The sequence below is a fragment of the Seriola lalandi genome, unplaced genomic scaffold (assembly GCF_002814215.2).
Source record: "Seriola lalandi dorsalis isolate HSWRI2012SDOR001 ecotype SW California unplaced genomic scaffold, Sedor1 jcf7180002054346, whole genome shotgun sequence".
In the NCBI taxonomy this organism is placed as follows: Eukaryota; Metazoa; Chordata; class Actinopteri; order Carangiformes; family Carangidae; genus Seriola; species Seriola lalandi.
In genome coordinates, this window is record NW_019524899.1 from 550835 (window position 1) to 570834 (window position 20000).

Sequence of the window (20000 nt, forward strand, 5' to 3'; positions counted from 1 at the left end):
CCCCCCCCCCCCCCCCCCCCCCGTGAATCACATTATAAACAAATACTTAAAATTCCTCCTTAAGTAGCTGTTGTCTTGGGGAACTTTGGCAGTTGCACTTGGGTTTTTTATTTTTTATTTTTTTTTATTTTTTTTAAATGAAGGTTGAACCATTTTTGGCTGCACAACATGAGATTGTAATGAATGACTCACCACTGTGTCATTGAGGCTAAAGTTGAGAAGTTTGAAACTTTTGCCCTCCATTTGTATTTTTTATAATTAGTCTGAATTTTACTTTATAAATCTCCAGAGGGGGAACTAGTTTAGTGTCATGTGCCCTGACAAATAAGAGACAAGTCAGATCACAGCAGTCAGATGATATACAAAGGACGTAAGACTTGTTGTGACTCAGGAGGCCTCCAGCCACAAAAAAAGCACAAAGTTGATCACTTACTGTAATCAAAGACCAACCAAAGTAACGTAACAGTAACTTGATCCATAAAACGAGCAGTGTTATGAAATGTAACCTTAAAAATGTGAAACGCATTACATTTGAAAGTATTTAATAAATTAATAAAAAAAAAATAAAAAAAATTCAACCACTATCTCAAAACAAACATTCGGAGGCCTGATGCTGATTTACAAGTTCACGTGTGCATTCATTTTTTGTACATTGACAAATGACAAAACACTCAGTTCTTCATCTGTTTTATTTCCTCTGTCTCCAGGAGGCTGCAGAGCTGTCCTCTCTGAAACCCCAGCTGGACGAGCTCGGGGTCCCTCTGTACGCTGTGGTGAAGGAGGACGTCGGCACCGAGGTCCAGAACTTCAGACCATACTTCAAGGGGGAGATCTTCTTGGATGAGAAGGTGGCTTTTTAAACGGGAGCGAAGACAACATCTTCAAACCAGATTCAGCCAGTTTTACATCATTTCTTGTCAATACACTGAAGTCATTCAGGATCTGTGAAAAATCAGTTTAGTTCTGCATGAAGAACTCAAGGGTTCTGGTTTGTGTGGTTGCATTGCAGAGGCGTTTTTATGGACCCCGTGAGAGGAAGATGGGTCTCCTGGCGTTCCTTCGCGTTGGGGTGTGGATGAATGGCCTGAGGGCCTTTAAGACTGGCTTCATAGGAAACGTTATGGGGGAGGGCTTTGTCCTCGGTGGGGTCTTCGTTATTGGACGAGGACAGCAGGTAAACTTTCTACTGTCAAGTTATCATCAGTAAATTGCATGAAGATTACAAGAACATGTCCAAGAGGAATACAACAAGTATATTTGGAAGTGTAATGTATAATTTTTATTAGGGAAAACCCCCTCATTGTTTGTTCTTCTGCAGGGAATACTTCTGGAGCACAGAGAGATTGAGTTTGGGGATAAAGTCAACATTGTAGATGTCATCCAAGCTGTCAGAAGAATGCCACAGGAACTTCTGGCTTTAGAGAAGAAATAATGATCTGTATTACTCACAATACAAAACCTCATATCTCTAAATCCCTGGCAATCCAACATCTTCTGGAGCACAAAATTTAGAACTACATAAGTGACACACAGTTGAACAAATGATCATCTAAACATTGAAAAATGTTTTTTAATTGCTGAGTAGAGAGGGTGTATGAGAAACTGATATTCATAAATTGCACATCAGGCTTGTGGGTTTGTTGGTGGTCTGGTCTCGGGGAACCCAGGATGCATTTTGGGGTAGGACTTTATAAAGAGGCTCTGAGTGTGTTTAATGACGGTCTGTCTTTAAAGTCGACAGAGGAAGCAGACCTGATATCTAACGCTCAAGTTCCTTTTATAACTGTGATACCGTTGTGTTATCTTTGGAGCCATAAGACTGCTGTATGACTAATAAACCATTGCCTTTGTGTTCAACTGTTTGTTTTTTTTTTTTGTTTTTTTATTCACTTTGTGGAAGAAGCTGCTCAAATGTTGGACTTCCTCAGAAAGACTCTCCCCTGGGAGGAGGGAGGGGCTGTTCTCTGTGCCCACGACACTGTAGGGGCTTCTCACATCTAGTGGTATGAGAACTCCCACACCCATACAGAGCCATGGTTTTTTTTTTGTGTGACTTCAAACTGCAGTGAGGATCAGATGTGCAGTTTAGACACCACTGTGGTGCTTTGTGTTCAGCATGAATAAACTACAGCTCTTACTGGATACTTGTTGATACACTTGAAGCAGGTTGGTAGTCTTTTTACCATGTTTTAAACTGTTCATAGTAAATTGTTTTTCCTTTGGTACTTAGTCAAAAACATACATAAGCTGCTAGACCCTGAGTTTTTTTGTAATGTGTGTGGGGAAAAAAACAAAGCAACTAACAGTCTATGTTTCAAGGAGGTTTAAAAACTAGTGTCCATTAATATCCATGCAGTATCCAATGTTTGAAATACAGTTTGCTACACCACATGTTTATATCTGCATTAAAGATGGGGGGGGTAATGTTTGTCAGATGAAGGGCGTTGTCCTTCAAATACTGTATCTCAACTCAGATAACAGACATTAACTGACATGCACCACATTTTAATACTTAGAGATGCAGGAAAGTTTAAATATGAAAAACAAAACTTTCTAACTGTTTCTCACAACAGTGTTTAAAGGTGAAACTATATAACTTTTGAAATAAGATAAGAGAACACGTTCTCTGCTTAGAATGAAATGCTGAGCTCTAAAGCAACAAGACACATTCTCAGTTCAACACTGAGGGTTTTTGAGCTACACCCTTACTTGGTCTGGTATGACCGGTATGGGGGTATAAGGTCAACTGATATCTTTCGGCATGTTTGCCTTGAGATGTCACTGCTCTCCTGAAGCAGATCTCTTGCAATTTGAAACAGAAGAAAAGCTGCACAGGGAAACAAGGTATCGCTGTCAGTCTTAGGTTTGCAGGGATACTATATGTGGCGTTTACCTTGTATTGCAGTACAGGGTATTGTTGAAATTGGAACATGACTCCTGGAGTGTCCTGTACCCTTTTTTATGAATTTAACAGTACATATAAATGTATGCAGCTGGTTGTGTATTTCTCTTTCTCTTTCCAGTGCTGTCCTCTGTCCTGAAGGGGGAGCTGTTTGACATGTGGTATGTGGCTCTGGCAGTCGTGGCCACACTAGTGGTTGCATTGGTCCTCGCCAACACCGACTTAATCCTAGCTAAGTCAGCCACAGCCTCTCTGGAAGAACTGGGTGCCACTGATCTGCAGACAACATCAGGAGGTGAACAGAAGAGAAATAAACCATAGATGCCAAAGTTCAGTGGTTTTTTTACTTTGGATAGAACAGCTGAGAAAACAATGTCACCACAAGGTCCACTCAGCTTTCAGTTGTACCACATGTTTGCCCACTTGTCATGGAATAATAGTTATTTTCTGAGCACTATAATCGATATTTCTTATAAAAACAATTTATCAGAGGTCATTTGTTTTTTTAATGTAATTTTCATATGAATCTGCAAATTTAGCTTTATAGTGATTTTAATCTGATTGCTAATTTTGCTCTCTAGCTGCTGCATGTGACATGAAGGTGTCAGTGACGTTGTTGCATTAACAGCTTGATTCTGCTGCACCCAAGCGGCCAAAAATTCAGCTGTTGCTGGTTTAAAGGACGTTTAAAGGGTGTTCATGTGAGCTTTAAAGCTGAGGTTCAAAGACGAAAAAAAAATTCGAATATCTACAATTCCTGCATGAGATATGATCCAAAGCTCCAGAGAAGTTGACATTGTGGTGGTATTGTTTTCTCTTTTTGTGTTTTTTTTTACACGCAATGTTCACATTACCTAAAGTCGACAGAGATACTGTTGTAGATAAACTGCATTATCTGTACTTTTTACGTTTTAATACAACACTCTGAATATATAATTAGATAGAAGATTAACCTTGGAGACTTAAGCTCTTTGAATTGAGACTTGTCTACCGTCTTCACCAACAAAGCGAAATCATATTCAGTCCGTGTGATCTGTGTGACTCTGCAGATGGGACGACAGTGAAAGGTCAGACTTTGTGGGAGAGGAGTGGAGCAGTGATTCTGGTTGTGAGGCGCCCTGGATGAGCCTTGTGCAGAGAGGTACAGTTATTGTGAGTGTGGAAGATGTAACGCACACTGTATTTACAGGTCTCAAAGGTGTTTTGATAATGGATATGTTATCAGCAGTAGAGGAGCTCAAACTTAAAAACAGGATATATCTGTGCCATATCTTTCTGTGCAACTAGCAATGCTTTTAAAACGGCAGAGGTTTTCCCACCAACATGTTGTAACTCAACAGTGGGCAGCTTGCTGTGAGGATGTCTGGCAGCCTGTGTTTTTGAGTGGAGGCCAATCATGGTTGTATTATCTAATCTGATTTTCAGGAATTTTACCAACAACATGAAGAACCGCCCCTCGGTTCCTGCTGTTATCATAGATTGTAATTGTCCTTCTTGGCAGTTATGTAAATCCTTTAATCTTGTGTAAAAAAAAAAAAAAGATTACACTTCATCAGAGATATAAAAAGGTTAATGGCGAAATTGTCAAAGCAAAGCAATGTTGTCTTTTGATTTTCTTGTCAGAGGTTGTGGCTTTTAGATAGACCAGAGATGGTTTCATTTAAAGGATTATCAGAGGTAAAAAAAAAAGAAAAACCAAAACCAACCAAGAAAAATTCAGCGTAAACTCAACATAATTGCACTTCTTTCTTCCCCCTTTTCCCTTCAATCATCTTGTAAACCCTCAGATTTATCATTGCAACCCCTCATCAGGCCCTGACCCCCAGGTTGGGAAACAATAAACCACCCTGACAATATCCACAAATGTCAGCAGATTGTTGGTGTCGGTTTCATCTCCTTCCAGGAGGCTGCAGAGCTGTCCTCTCTGAAACCCCAGCTGGACGAGCTCGGGGTCCCTCTGTACGCTGTGGTGAAGGAGGACGTCGGCACCGAGGTCCAGAACTTCAGACCATACTTCAAGGGGGAGATCTTTGTGGATCACAAGGTACTATAGATTCTGGCCTCAGTTTCTTATCTCTTCCTTTTATTTTCCCCCTATTTTATGTTTTTCTTGTTTTGTTTTGTTTTGTTTTTTTAAATTGGCAGCAAGTTTTCTATGGTCCTAAACAGAGGAGAATGGGTCTGGGTCTGGGTCTTGTTCGTCTGAGGGTGTTACGAAACCTGGTCCACGTTGGGAGGAGGAAGGGCTACCAGGGCAACAGAAAGGGTGAAGGTTTGATTCTTGGTGGCTTGTTTGTCACTGGAGGAGAACAACAGGTAATTAAAAAAAGTCAAGTCAGTAAATATTACTCTGTCATTTGTGACTATTGATCATATATGGATCTTGCCCTTAAAATCACTGATGTCTCCCTTCTTACTCAGGGTATACTACTGGAGCACAGGGAGAAGGAGTTCGGCGACAAAGCTGATCTTTCTTCCATCCTGGAGGCTGCAAGGAAAATTAATAAAAGCCAATAAATTGGAGAACATTTTGAAATACAAATTAGATTTACATCAAATTGTAGGGGTAACAGGGATTTTATTTGTGTTTATATTAACCATTCATTTTTACAAGTGAAATTTTATCAGATAAGGTGAGTTTTGTTTGGTTGCTGTGCTGCTGATGTTTCTTCATGACGGTCTGTGTCTAAACCACTGGGGGAGGCAGACCTGATGCTGAAAACCAACATAAAACCACAATGTTAAAATAAAAGATTCACAATACACATGATGAATGCTTTAAATAAAGTGGATTTATTGAAGTCATCTGTCATTTAATAAATGTTTCATTGTACTGGATTTAATAGTTAATCCATTACTTATGCATAATTCCTTTCCACTTGCCCTGCAAAGAAAGTTCAGACACGTTGTCAGTGGACTGGCATGCTTGTCGTCCAATCAAATGCTCTCCATTTATTTCAGTCCAGCCAATCGACGCGGCCTGGGGGCGGGGCTTCGTCATGGAGAGGAATGTCCCGAACAGGTGCGTTGAGACATTTTGCTCAACATGGACACAGGTGGGATAATTAGCGGAGTCCATGTTGTTTGTTTGCAGACTATAAGATGGATTTAAAGGACACAGGGACACTTTTCGCGAGGTTGTTTACTCTTTCCTTTCAATATCTGTTGTCTGGCGGTGTTAATATACATTAAAGATATTATCTGCGGTGTTTTCGGTTTAGAAGCTAAAATGTGAGTATTTTGTTTATACGCTTGTTCGCTATTTTACACAGCACTTGATTGTTGCAAGTACGAGGTATCGTCGTGGGGTAAACACTGAAGCGTATGTAGCATATTTGTGTGCTAAATGAGACGCAGATAAACCTGGTTTAATGGCTGCTGAGGCACGGATACGGCTGCTGAGGCACGGATACGGCTGGGGGGGAACCCCAAGGTGACGCCATGAGGACACACTGTTATCACGGGTTAAGTTTAGTGACATGTAACCATGGTGTCGACACCATGTGACATCCTGACTCTTAAGTGGGTCAGGTGCGAGCTAAATAAAACGATTAAATCCTGTTTCTTACCTCACCTGCAGCCACAAATGCAGTTTCTGTTGATGCAGTTGGATGTTATCATTTAAGATGCTTTTACTTATCAATGCATTGCTGTATTTTGTGTATTTGATGTGTTTGTTTATGCACAAACCATTGCTTTGACCCTCAGGTGACAGGTGAGAGAGATGCAACATGGGCAGGAATGGACCAAAGAGTGACTCCAGGAAGAGTCAGCTGTCATGTCACAAAGCAGCCTGCAACAGTGAGTTGGATTATCCTGCCATTTCACTCTACTAGGAAGCTCCTACACAACACATTAATACAAATAAACACAGCAGTTTCAGTATGCAGGGAACAGAGAGGACACAGAGTTGCCTGAGGATCCCCTTACTTCTGCTGTATGCTGTTGTAGACTCCTCCACCCGGAGCTGAGCCCCCGGTGGAGCGCGAGTGTGAAAGGGGACCCTGCCAGCCTCCATGGCTCATTCGTCAGACCTGTCCCGCAGGGAGAAGACCCCCGGGACCCAAGGGTCACACACTGCTACACGCAACCTCTTACGGAGGAAAGAGCAGCGCCGGCGTGGAATCCGATCCTCCTCACCCATGGGACGGGTCATCCTCATCAATTCTCCTGTGGATGGTGAGGAGCAGCTGTGCTGGTTGTGTTGTGGATATGACAACCCACTGGTGACAAAACACTGGATTAGTGTGGTCTTAAAAGTCTGAAACAACTTCATATGCAAGTCTCAGACTGCAACAACCAATTGTTCACAAATCACAAAAATCTGAGGCAATAGGTACATACACAAAATGAAACGAGCACAACAGAAATGTAAATCGTGTTTATTATTATTGCAGTAACATAACTTCAAATCGTCTTCAAATAATTTCCATCTTTACAGCCTTATTTTTGATTTTGGGATATTTTCTGGATGTTCAATTCTAATGTCTTTTTCAGAGCATATAAACTGTAGTTTTAAAAAAAAAACATTTTAAATGATTTTTAGCTGCCAAAATACATGGGAGTTTGTAGTGTCTTTTTTTTTTTTTTTTTTAAACTCCAGCTTTGCTCTCAGGCTGCCTGCGGCACTAACCCTACAACCCACATCTGTGCTGTAATCTGGATTTTGTGGAAGTTACACCCTTGCAGAAGCTTATTGTGCTTTATTTATAAGATATAGATTTTCAGTCAACTCAGTAGTGGGAGTGCTTGGAGACTTTATCCCCCTATGCACCTCTCTGCCAGGTGTACATACTATAATATATTAAATTGAGAACATGAAAGCGATGTCTATCAAGCCACAAATGCTCCCAGAAATGTGTCATTTTGATGATTAGAGGACAAAAGACTTAAAACTATTTAATTTATCTATATCATTCAGTATATCAGGAACAAAATATTAGTTTTGTCACTGTATCAAGTCAGTTTTTTTGTATTATGCAAAATCACAAATAGAAAATTTCCAGCAAAGGGCTACAGTCTGATATCATCTGACGGCCCTCTAAAATAAATTAGATGCTCCAAAGGTTGAGAACCACTGTTGTCAAATAAGGTGGAGAAGTCAGATTCAAGCTTGACTGATGTTAATTTAACATTTAAGGAATTTCCACCAACGTCATTGACCATTATTGGATCACTGACACAGCAGCCCTGTGATATTTTTAGGTGGAGATGACAGTGAGGACCTCCATACGATCACAGTGGATAAGAGTGTGGATGGAAAGCTGGGCTTCAGCGTGCGTGGAGGCTCAGAACATGGCCTCAGCATCTTTGTCAGTAAGGTGGAGGACAACAGCACAGCAGGTAAGCTGAATTACTACAATATGGAAAGAAGGAAAGGTGGTATAAAATGGGACCACTGAGCAAAACTTCAGTAACGTGTGTGTCTGATTTATTCAGTCTTTGTGTGTCACTCTTCTCTTGTTTTACAGAGGAAGCAGGCCTGCTTGTGGGCGATAAACTAGTGGAGGTGAACGGCATCAGCCTGGAGAGCATCACCATGAGCAGTGCTGTGAAGGTCCTGACAGGAAACAACAGGCTGAGGATGGTGGTGCGACGTGTTGGCAAAGTCCCCGGCATCCGCTACTCCAAGGAAAAGACCACCTGGTGATTATGGACTATTCCTTTTGGATGTTAGCTCAGTTTAAAATCATGTGGTTATGGCTGATGTGGATAATCAGTATTGTGTCCTGTTTATTTTTCAGGGTGGACTTGATACACAGACGTATGGTGGTGGAGGAGAGCGGACGGACACCTTCGGAGGCCAGCTCAGGCAGCGCCCTGCAGAGGATTGTCCACCTTTACACCACCTCAGATGACTACTGCCTCGGCTTTAACATCCGGGGGGGGAAAGAGTTTGGTCTGGGCATCTATGTCTCCAAGTGAGTACCAGGGTAACAAAAGGGAACCTGCCTTGAATCACAAAGGCAGGAAACATATGTGAAAACTTGCACTGATGTCACAGTTTGCCCCACCTGATTATCCTTTATCAAACACGGTCTTCTGGATCATGTTTTTGTCTTTAACATTTAGCTACATTTATTGAGCTGTTTATATTCGCTCCAGGGCTGAAACTAATTATTATTTTCATTCTCGATTTAATTTCTGGATTATTTTCTTGCTTAATCAATCTATTGTGTAAAATGTCCAAAAAAGGCAAATATGCATTATAATTGTTCAGTCTTGGGTCATGTCTTCTTCAGATGTCGATGTTTTGTCACCATCTGCCCAAAACCTGAAGATATTCAGTTTATAATTATATATGACAAAGAAAAGCAACAAATCCTCACATTTGATTAACCAACTTAAGATGAACTCATTGTGCTCCGTGCTCCAGAGTTAGCTGGCCCTCTCTCAATGCATCCTTTGAGTCATTGCTATATATTTGTTTTATTTATAAAGCCATTTTAGACAAACATCAACTTCGTCTTCATCTTGAGTTCATCTTCAAATCATAATCCTAGATCATGTAATGCACATCTGCTGTCTGTCTGAGATTTCATGTATTCAGCTTCAGTCTTTTGAAATATTTTCCAGAAGGAAATAAATTGAACAACTTGGTATCCCAGATTGGATTTATTGCTATTGCATATTGTTACGTTTTTTTTTTTTTTAGCTCATTGTAGTGTTCTTAATATTGACAATCGTTTTGTAAGTTGCTCTGTTCTTGGCTCATTTGAGCTTCCACACATTGTAACCTGTTATTGTAGTGTTGTTTTGTTTTTGTTTTTTTTGAGCCTGTATTTCGCTCCTTTCTCGTTGACTCAGACTGGATCCTGGAGGCCTGGCTGAGCAGAATGGAATAAAGATGGGGGACCAGATCCTGTATGCCAATGGAGTGAGCTTTGAGGACATCAGCCACAGTAGTGCAGTGGAGGTGCTGAAGAGCCACACGCACATCATGTTGACCATCAAGGTGAGGATGATGATGACTGTTGATCCTGAATTAATAGCAGACGACGTGGGAGAATTCGGAGCAACTGAAGTTGTGAAAGATGGAAAAAAAAAAATATCATCTCAAATTAACAAAAACATGGCTATAGTCTTGGACTTCACACCAGAGCCAGTGTCTTGAAACATTGATGCATTTTTGCAGGAAAACGCATCTTTTCAGTGGCATATCAAGCTGAAATAGGTTGATGTGGCAGGATTAAATGTGACAAGAAATCGGAGAAATTTGTTCAGAAATGCTTTGTGTTTTATCTTAAACTGACAGAAATGTAATTTTGTATTGAAAATGAACAAATTTCCCTCCTCCAGGACACATCCACATGGTGTCTAAAGAAGCAGCTTTTTTGCCAGTTTTTTCAAAGATGATTGGTTCGAAATCATCATTAATATCCATAAAATCTATTGTGTACTATCCTACTCTAAATACTCTAAGAGATAAGGTGTGTGTTATAGACAATGTGTTAACATGACGTGGAAGCCTTCGTCTTATCTAACACGTCAGTAGAAGTCAAGCAGTCTCAGTTGAATGTTTGGTGTTGAATTAAGCTGAAGAGGCCGTATCACATTCCATAATGACTGTTATTAGAAACATATCCGTTCTTTCATTACTGGCTCGATTAAATGACCTGACACATTAACTTTCTGACCCGTTCCTTGTCTTTCATCTTTAATTCTCTCATACATGAAAAACCGAACACAAACTACACAAGTGGATGTAACAACAGTTGTGTGTGTGTGTGTGTGTGTGTGTATGTGTGGCAGGGCCGACAGCTGGCATGCAGTCGTAATATTCCTTGCTCACTTTACTTGTTGGAGCTTGGGTTTCGCGCTGTGAAAAATAGCCAGGCCGTGTGCATTATTCACCAGGCAGCTGGGATCAGGTGCTGATCAAAGCATAGAGCCTGTGTTTTGTGTAAGTTTCGTTTCGGGATCCCCTCGTTTCACCACATGGAAACTGAAACGGGTAGCAGAGTTAGAAAGCATTGCAGATATCGAAGGTTACTAGAAAGTCAAGAAGGGAAATGTGCTTCTCTTTGAAGAGGATGAGGTGTATGTTTTTGGGTCTGTGTGTGGTTCTAGGGTTACTCTTTATCAAATATAGCGATCCCATGAAAGTTTCAAGGTCTCTACTGTATCTCATTTGCATATCTGTGGCCATATCTTCACAGGAAGCAGGACGATACCCTGCTTATAAGGAGATGGTGGCAGAGTACAGGTGGCTCAATAAGTGTATGTATCTGTTTGGTTTTTTGGTTATCACCACTGTTTCATTATCTAGAAATCTTCAATCCAGTTCTGTTTAGAGTTAAATGATCTCTTTTTTTCTTCCCCAGTGGCCAATGGTACTCAGAAATCTTCCTCCCAGGGCTCAGACTCCAACTCCTCAGCCTCCTCTCTGTCGTCTGGGACTCCGGTCAGCTCTCTGAGTGGCCTGTCTCAGGTCATGTTCCCCCCCAACCTGCCGTTTGGCTCAGACATGGTGGATGTCTGTATCTCCACTGAGGACCAGAGGTCAAAATGATCTTGTTATTTATTTTCTCACATTTGGGCTTATCATCTTGAAGCATCAGCAAAAAATACCAGCCCTAAACAAAACCTGAGTTTAATTTAAATTGTCAAAAAAGCAACACGTGTTCACATCCAGACTAGACTAGGCATGATCATAGTGGTTTTTATGTCCAGGTCTGAGTCTGAGCGAACTGAGACCGCCATCCAGACAGACCTGCCTCCTCAGAAGATGGGTGCAGACACCACTCGCAGCCTGGGACCCACAACTCTGCTCAAAGACACATTGATTCGTGGAGAGGAGGCCAGGGGGAGGAAGGAGTCGCCCAAGACAGCCATGCTGCTGGCTCTCAGCATGCCGAGCCGACCAATCAGCAGGTCGCAGAGCCAAGTCACTGTGGCAGGTGAGGCAGGACATTTCATAAAAAGATTGAACGAATGAACCTCATAAATGACCTACTGTTGCTGTCCCATCTTAGAGATCAAGCAGAAGAAAGAGAAGAAGCAGAAACGGAAGGACCCCGAGGAGAAGAGCACCCTGCAGCGCTCAAAGACCTTCGTTAACTTGCTGTTCAGGGGCGGACGCAAGAGAGACACTTCCAGGGGGCGCTCCAAGTCTCCATCCACAGACAGGGCTGGCAAAGGTAGCTGTATTTTTGTGTTAACCAGCAAAATGTCTGTGCTGAGGGGTTGCTCTTTTAAAAACTACACATCATATCCACTAAGTAAGAAAACTCAGGATTTCGAGAGGCTAGAAGAACAACATTTCTCTTTACATAAAAGTATAAGGCTGGCATTTGACTGTATTTTTCTTATTCTCAACAAATCTCACAAAAAGACCAAAACCAGCTACGTATTACTGTCTCTTGTATTTCCTGACCTCCTTTCCTGTCTGTGGCTCTCAGCCCCAAACCCTTTGTCTTTTTGAAGATGTCAGTCTTAAACAGGTCAGAAATATATAGTTTATAGTAGTTTTTAGCAAATGTTCCTCAAGCAGGAGGAAATGGTCTGCAGAGCGGTATTTATTGTCCAGTGGACATGGCATTATTTGACCTGATTCTACTGGCATCATTCTGTTGTCTCCAGAGGGACGGCAGCACGGCGCAATGCCAAATTCAGAGATGCTTGGCATGGTGGAGGACATGGCCTGCAGGCTGCTGACTGAGGAGGAGGTGGCTGCTGTGATGAAGACGTGTCGACGGGTAAGAAGCGTGTTCACAGCTGCAGACAGACTGACACTTTAGTGTTTAGATGTGGTAATGCAGACCATGCAGACATGTTTCACATCAGTTTAAGTAATAACCTGTGACGTAATCAACTGGGTACTAAAGAGCTGATTTGACTGTTACAGTACGTAGCAGAGCGGTCAGTGGAGAACTTGATACGCCACCTGCTGGCTGTGCTGGACCGGCCTGAGAAGCTGCTGCTGCTGAGGGAAGTCAGGTAAAAGGAGCATAAACAGGGATTGATCACTATTTATTTTGATACACCTACTGATATTAAGATTAACTATGATTCATCCATCAGCTTCATATTGTTGCTAAAGTATAAAATGTACAAAGAAAGATAAATTTCCATCATGTAGATTTTCTCTCTGCCTCTGTATAATAAATGTGGATAAACAGTTTTTCACAAAACAAATATTTGATTGGCTCATGTGTAAATCCAGCCAGAGAAACAGTGGTATTACAAATACTACCCAGAAGGGGATTAAGGATTTCAGGATAATCATCTCAAATCCAACTGTTTCACAATAAAACACTGAGGACTAATTAAAATGGATTTGTAATGTAACACAACATGAAAAAATGGCTCAGCGTTTGTTTATCTTGTTGTCTTTTTCACAGAATGCTGCTTCCACCTTCTGACCTGAGTGTATTCAATAACATGGTGACTCCCATTGAAGTCGAGGCCTACGATATCCTCAAGTACCGTTCAAGTGCGTGTGATGAATGCTGAATTTGTACAGGAGCCTGAGCTGAATTTGTTGCAGCAACTTTACAGTTTTCTCAGTTGCTTTGGCAGAAATGTTAGATATAATCATAATCCTCAAAAACACTGACATTATATACAGTTCCTGTCAAAATTGAGTGTGTAGTTGCAACTCATGTTTCCAAACATATTCACACTACAGGGGGTGTAACAAAGTTGAGGCAATGTTTATGAATATGGAACAGACAGACATCAGTTAGGGACTCAAGCAGCAGGAAAATGTCAAAGTACATGGTGGGCACAAACAATGAGACAGAGGGAGGACGGGGCCTGGTAGGGTATTACATGTAGGGCATGGCTGCACCATCATGCCAAAAGATGTTTGTGTGTTATGTATCAGTAAGTTGTGTGTTGCAAATATCAGAGATGAGCTCTAGCTGAGGTTTTTACTTTTTAAACATGAGTTTAAGAACTTATCACTTAAATGTGCTTTGGCAATTAAGATACTTATTAATTAAGTACTAACTTTACTAATTAAGATATAAGTTTACAACACAAATCAGATATTCATGGCACACACAGTAATGCTCTGTTCAGTAGAATATTGTTCTTCACATCTTTTGCAACATCTGTAAATTTGCGACCCTCTCATCTTTTGTATTTCAGTTCGAACACCTCCCCTTCGCTCTCCCATATCTGGTCGAGCACCCAAACGGCGCCTCATCACTCCCATCCCAGGTCGGTGCCTTTCACCTCCACTACTGTATTAGTTTCTTAGGTCTAATCTTTCCAGGAGGCTGGTTGTTTGGTTTCCTCTAAGGTGGAGGTGGTTTTGATGATTTAAAAATTGGTTTAATATACAATATCTTTTTTCTTAGAATTGATTATTAACAATTGATGTGTTCTGCAGGAGATGCCACAGTATGGAGTCTACTTCTGCCAAGAAAAGAAAAAAAAAATACATGAAAAATTAAAACATACACGCAAGTAAAGTTAAAATTACTAAGATACTAAATCAAAAATATTTCATGTCAGTTTCTGCAGCTGACTAATTTTCAACTGATACTAGGTTCAAATTTGACTTCTTATCTCATCATTTTTACCACGTCTAACTTTCCATCAAATTTTTTTTTTTTTTTTTCCTGTGATTCATTGGCTTCCATACATCTTTCTCTCACACCACAGCCTGAGTTAAGTGTGCACAGAAGATAAAAAAAGATGCTGAAACATGTCTTTTCCCTGCAGATTACAGGGGAGGCTTTGAGCTCCACAGTGCTGAGGAGGTGGAGAAGGAGAGCCACCTGCTGGAGGAGCTGGAGAAGCTCGGTCTGTCCGGGTCCCAGGAGTCTAGAGAGAAGCCCCACACCTCCAGATCCTTCACCCCACTGCTGGACATACCCGTGGACGGATACAACACAGAGCCCAGACATCTGAGACCCCCCTCTGCCAATCCCATGCTCCCCAACTGGCTGCTGTCCCGCAGCAGCGACTCCCACCCTCCTCTCCGAACAGAGATCGGCACCATTCGCTCCGTGCACTTTGACGAGGTTTCACTGCACTCGACTTCAGACAGGCCAGACACAGAAAGAGGACGGTCCCCGTTGAGCAACAGCCACTCTAAAGGCAAAAAGGTGAAAAGTGGAGACAGGAGTAAAGACACGGTGTTCACGCTGCAGAGTGCAGCCCACAGGAGTCGGCCATTGTTGTCGCAGGTGTTTGGTCCGAGTCCAGATCAACAAGTCGGGAGTGAACAGATGAACGGCCACCAGACGTCCTCTGAGAATGGACTCAAAAGCTCTGACGCTGAACAGGAGTACGAGCTGAAAACTGTCAGCATCTCCAAGACCAAACAGTCACTGGGTAAATGTGTTCGGTTTAATGTCTGGGCTGTTGAATCATATTATAAATGGAATAATTTGTTGTAATTTAAAGGTCAGTTTACCCTTTAGAAAATATCCAGTTCAAGATCACTGCAAACTATGACCTTGCTAATAAATATATAGTTAAATTAACACATCTCTGACGGTGTCAATCAAAACAGAACATTATCTTTGTAAAGGTAGAATTTATGACCTAATAAAGTTGCCACAGAGTCAGTACCAAATGTAGACAGCAGGACTAATGCTAAGTTAGAAATGTGTATTGTACACATAAAAATAAATGTGCACACATTTTGCTTCTGTGACTAGTACAACTTTCCACGTGTGATACTGAAGGTTCACAAATATAAAATACATTAATGACTGCCACTCCTGTTTATGCTGCAGGCATCAGTATATCTGGTGGGATGGAGTCCAAGATTCAGCCGGTGGTGAAGATCGAGAAGATCTTTCCTGGAGGAGCCGCCTCCACCTGCGAGGTGCTCAAGGTAACAGTCACTGACCAGAGTTTTTCTGCAGGTTTCAAAAAGTTAAATTTAAGACCTTTTTTATAAGGTCTTTTTGATAACACCTAAAATGCAATTGAATACCTGTTTCATGATCACACTGTCCAACGTTTGAAAATATAATAATTTATTATTATATCACATTTTTTCACTACTTCCCATCAGTGTAAAACAATAATTCTTAATATTATAATGAATTAAATTAACACAGCCTGGATCCAGTTAAGCAGCAGAGAAAATGCATGGATATATAAATCAACTAAAAATAATTAATTCAAGGTGTTAAAAGTTTTAAAAATTCAGAATTGATAATTTGCAACTATCATGAGTTTCCTAACAGCTGTAGCATGAGTTATGATGGTGCTGACTCAAACCCACTGTCACAACTGTCCAACTTTAATTTTACTCCAAGCAAGAATATATATTGATTAAACTTAACTTCTACTAAGCTTCTGAGGAAACTAAATTAAATTATTTTGTAGATGTCTGTGTGTTTGTACTTAAATGTTTTTTTAAAATATTTTATTACTGTATCTGACTGGAACCTTCCCTCTGGTGTCTCCAGGCTGGATTTGAGTTAGTGTCTGTTGACGGACTCTTCCTGCAAGGAGTTACCCATCAGCATGCTGTCGACATCATCCGGAAAGCCTTCAGCAATAAGGCCAAAGACCCCATGGTGTTTGTGGTCAAAGTCCCCAAAAGCATTTAGGAGGACACTGAGATGCTCATTGTGACTTGTGATTTAACACAGAGAAGTGGAACACACCTGAAACATACTGCTGAGCTCTGAGGTCAGGTATGTGATTTTTGCCATTCATGTTAAAAGTTAGGAATAATGACCTCAGGCATTAGGTCCTGGGACTCTGGGAAGTTTAAGAAAATTAAGACCATGGATATATGAAAGGAATTGTCACTAAATCACACAAAGTAAACACAGATTTTGAAAAAATAATGCTCCTAATGCCTTAATGTCATTTTATCACAACCCAGGAGCCAATTGTCCAGAACATGGTTTTCTTTTTACATCTTATGCTGTTTCAACATCCATCAGTGTTTAAAACTCACATACGTAAGTGGATCAGTAGCAAATGTCTTTGCTCCTGAAGTCTTAAATATGCAGTATGACAAACTGTAACCCGAGTGCCTTTAAAAGCCCTGCGGACTGCCCATGTAGAATAGTGTAACTCCATGTTGTTAAGTTGTCTTGAAATCAGACTTTTGACCTGCAGAAGGCAGACGTGAGCCGTTCAGAAACTCTTCTGCTCTGGCCAGCAGGTAATGAGGAATATTTTGAGCAGCCCTTTGTAATCACACCAGAGCACAAACCTTAAAACATGTGAACGAAATGGGTGCTGTAGAATAAATAACCCAGATTGCAATGGAGAGAATTACAAGGCAGATAAAACTGTTATTTGTTGGGTGAATACTGGAGTTGAACTAAATGTACACCTGGAAAAATAAACTAAAGACTCTTATTTCTGTAAAAACTGTAAAAGACAAAATACAATATTGCATAATAAGTGTATAATTTAGTGCAACAACACAGTTGAGGGAGAAAGTACTTCGACTAGGGCTTGCAGGCTTGGGAAGAAGTTGTATTGAGTTAAACAAATCTCCACAGATGGTGATTAAATTTAGTCTTTTTTTAATTAAAAACATAGTAGGTTTGTTCAAGAAATGTACAGCATGAAAATATACATTTAATGTCTTCATACAAATATTGTGGATTATAAAATTACACTGAGGAACCGGAACACAAACCCACACAAACATTAATATACAGGCAACTGTATCTGTACTGTAGGAGCAAAATATAATGTGTGACATTGCTTTGGTCTATTCACAGTGGCTATGTTTGTATTTTTCTGACATGGACAGACTAGTCTGCAAGAAGACTGTACACTTTCTGATTTTTCAGGGTTATTTACAGAGGATTATAATTCAATCAGCAGTGACAGAGGAACAGAGTGTCCCCTTGTAGTGTCGGGAAGTGAAAATACATGAAACAGATCCTCTACTTTAAAGGTTGGTGGAAAAACAGTCACGTCACGGTCTAAGTAGTTTGACTTTACACCAAAAAACCCATCATCCAGTGCATGATTTCCCTCTTTCGGTGATGCGAGACACAAATCTCCCACACAGTAATCAATCTCCTACCACCTCTTCGACAGAGTAGTACTGAAGTATGATCTCTAATTAGCAAATACAAGAGCCAACGCGGGGGAGCTTCAGTATTCATTCTATGTATATTTCTGTTTAACTGGGAAAACAGATTGAATTTAACTAGTTTTGGCCTTATGTAAGCAGCATATTGCCGGGACTGACATTAAAACATTAGGAGTGGGCGAAATGAGGTTAGACTGTATATCATGAGACAGTATCAAGTGTCAAAGATCAGACTTTATCTTACTGTTTATATACTGTGGTCATTAACCCTTTAATATCTGTGTGTGTATGAGGCCAGTGTGGACTGTAAATCGTTAAGAGGTACAGCTTTATGTGGGTGTACAAAACGCATATCTTTTTGGAAACGTAGTTCATGACTCCCTTTTATAATTTTTACTTCATGTCATGAAAAGTACATTTCGAAGCCCAAACAGGCTCTTGTCAGAGACCTCTGTACCTGATGAAGAGCAAATCTGGGCTCAAAACATTTTACCTTTCCAAATGTAATAAAATAGATATTTTAATGGGAACAGATCACTGTGATTTCTGCATTAATGTAATTTAGTACTGTATTTTTTTGTGTTTAAATTGTTTGGCCAGAAAACAAACACACCCATGACTTTACAGAAAAAGGAAACAACCTTTTTCAATAGGTCTTTATCACAGATGACATTTTTAACATGTCACAGTAGGAAAAGCACAGATGTAAGTAATATAACTAATGATGGCTGAATTTCATTTAGCTGCTTTGTTTTCAGGACACTCAGTAGTTTACTCTATAGTAAGGAGTAAAATGAGATTTCAGACTCTTGTAAAACTTAATTTTGTGTGATTAGGTGTGTTTCCATCCACCTGTTTTCAATTTGCACAGAAAACCAGAGTGGAAACACATTAAGCTAATTTTATTGGGGACATATTGTTTGTTTGTATCTGGTTTCCCTCGTAATGAACTGCTACAAGTAACACAACACAACAAAAGCAGCTAATTTAGGCTGTTTATCTGGTGTGACCTCACTGTTAACACTAGAGCCAACACCTTGGAGTAATGCGTGAACACTAACAAGTCAGAATAACAGGTGTTATTTCCTGCTCTTCCCATTCTGCTGACATTGTGTGAATGCACCACAGTAAATGTAGTGCTCTGTAGAGTAAATGGAGTGATTTTGGACACAGCCCTCATATTGTACATGCTGACTCACTGTTACTCGAGTAGATCGGAGCCATCGTTAATGTTATTAGTAACACTTGTGCTTTTTATTTTCCACAATATTTACTATCTCACAATAAACAGTAGATGTTATAAAAACACTGTATACAATTATAGAAATGTATCTGTATCGCCCACCCCTTCCTACACTTAAAGAAAAGTGCTGTAATCAATCTTCTGAGGAGAGTTTGAGGAAGCTTGTTTTAAAGGCGACTCAGATCGTGTGTATGTGTCTGTTTGCGCAAGAGAAACGCTGACATGTGCACTGGATGTAAGATGTAATGGTAATATTTGTTCCAGGTATGTTGTTGTGTTTAATTACATTAGACTGTACAGATGTTTATGATGATATTTCCACCCCCCTGTATTTCTTTGGGGCAAAGTGTCCAGGATATGAGAGTACAATTTGAACTTTGCTTCCCTCAAACTGGGCCTAATATTAGAGTCCAGAAACTTGTAATTTGTGCCATTTATAGTTGTAAAATTAGTTTTTTGTCTTTGGTGTTTGTCCCAACTTAACAAGTCATCTTGCCAATTCTTCGGGAGTAAGTTAGACATATTTTGGAAACATCTGCCGTTTGTTGTTCTGAGAGAGGAGAAAAAAAAAAGACAATAACATAATTCTCTCCACATCGTCATTAACACCTCGATTTGATTCACTCACTTTCATGACATGCTGAATGTGTGGTATCCTACGTACACTGTCATTTGACAACAGCGTGGGCTCCATCTAAATTAACAGTACTAATGAGAGCTGACTGTGAACACAGAGTGGGAGTGTAGTGTTAAACCCAGCAGGGGAGGTGGAGTCATAACTAACACAGGAGGAGGATGGTGAAAGGTTGGTGAAGTTACTCATACACAAACAATCTCCCACAAAGGCCTAAAACTGTGAAAGAGAGCCAGGATGC

At 40.5% G+C, this 20000-nt stretch overlaps 2 protein-coding genes and 2 pseudogenes across 6 annotated transcripts in view; 3 read left to right on the forward strand and 1 right to left on the reverse strand.

Annotated features, from left to right (window-relative positions):
* LOC111656178 (peroxiredoxin-like 2A) overlaps positions 1 to 1857 on the forward strand; it is a 2582-nt pseudogene extending 725 nt beyond the window's left edge. The window contains exons 3-5 of the transcript XR_015437342.1: positions 708 to 848; positions 1010 to 1174; positions 1319 to 1857. The product of XR_015437342.1 is annotated as a peroxiredoxin-like 2A (transcript). The remainder of the gene's footprint in view (positions 1 to 707; positions 849 to 1009; positions 1175 to 1318) is intronic.
* A 148-nt stretch (positions 1858 to 2005) lies between these two features.
* LOC111656179 (peroxiredoxin-like 2A) lies at positions 2006 to 5703 on the forward strand (annotated as a pseudogene). The gene is made up of 6 exons (XR_015437343.1): positions 2006 to 2166; positions 3024 to 3197; positions 3952 to 4043; positions 4806 to 4946; positions 5048 to 5218; positions 5324 to 5703. The product of XR_015437343.1 is annotated as a peroxiredoxin-like 2A (transcript).
* Positions 5704 to 5787: 84 nt separating this feature from the next.
* On the forward strand, positions 5788 to 18412 carry LOC111656176 (PDZ domain-containing protein 7). Of its 3 annotated transcripts, none has more exons than XM_023407818.2 (18): positions 5788 to 5924; positions 6611 to 6703; positions 6854 to 7081; positions 8108 to 8245; positions 8374 to 8548; positions 8647 to 8823; positions 9710 to 9857; positions 11062 to 11122; positions 11227 to 11404; positions 11576 to 11802; positions 11878 to 12042; positions 12485 to 12600; positions 12750 to 12841; positions 13246 to 13337; positions 13997 to 14068; positions 14576 to 15190; positions 15598 to 15698; positions 16282 to 18412. In XM_023407818.2, the coding sequence occupies exons 3-18, from the start codon at positions 6919 to 6921 to the stop codon at positions 16423 to 16425; spliced, it is 2664 nt and encodes an 887-aa protein (XP_023263586.1). In that variant the 5' UTR covers positions 5788 to 5924; positions 6611 to 6703; positions 6854 to 6918; the 3' UTR covers positions 16426 to 18412. The 3 variants fall into 3 exon arrangements, with proteins under 3 accessions (XP_023263586.1, XP_087030515.1, XP_087030516.1); XM_087174389.1 differs by lacking the exon at positions 5788 to 5924 and adding an exon at positions 5951 to 6039; XM_087174390.1 differs by lacking the exon at positions 5788 to 5924 and adding an exon at positions 6068 to 6133.
* Positions 17345 to 20000, reverse strand: part of LOC111656177 (leucine zipper putative tumor suppressor 2 homolog) — a 35412-nt gene continuing 32756 nt past the window's right edge. The window contains exon 7 of the mRNA XM_023407819.2: positions 17345 to 20000. This exon is cut by the window's right edge and continues 1018 nt beyond it. The gene's annotated coding sequence lies outside the window, so the exon portion shown is untranslated.

Excerpts from the sequence above, each read along its gene's own strand:
- LOC111656176 (XM_023407818.2), top strand. The coding sequence starts at position 6,919 with ATGGCTCATTCGTCAGACCTGTCCCGCAGGGAGAAGACCCCCGGGACC. Across the intron at positions 12,601-12,749 it reads TGATGAAGACGTGTCGACGG|TACGTAGCAGAGCGGTCAGT; the intron begins GTAAGAAGCGTG and ends TGACTGTTACAG. Across the intron at positions 12,842-13,245 it reads CTGCTGCTGAGGGAAGTCAG|AATGCTGCTTCCACCTTCTG; the intron begins GTAAAAGGAGCA and ends TCTTTTTCACAG.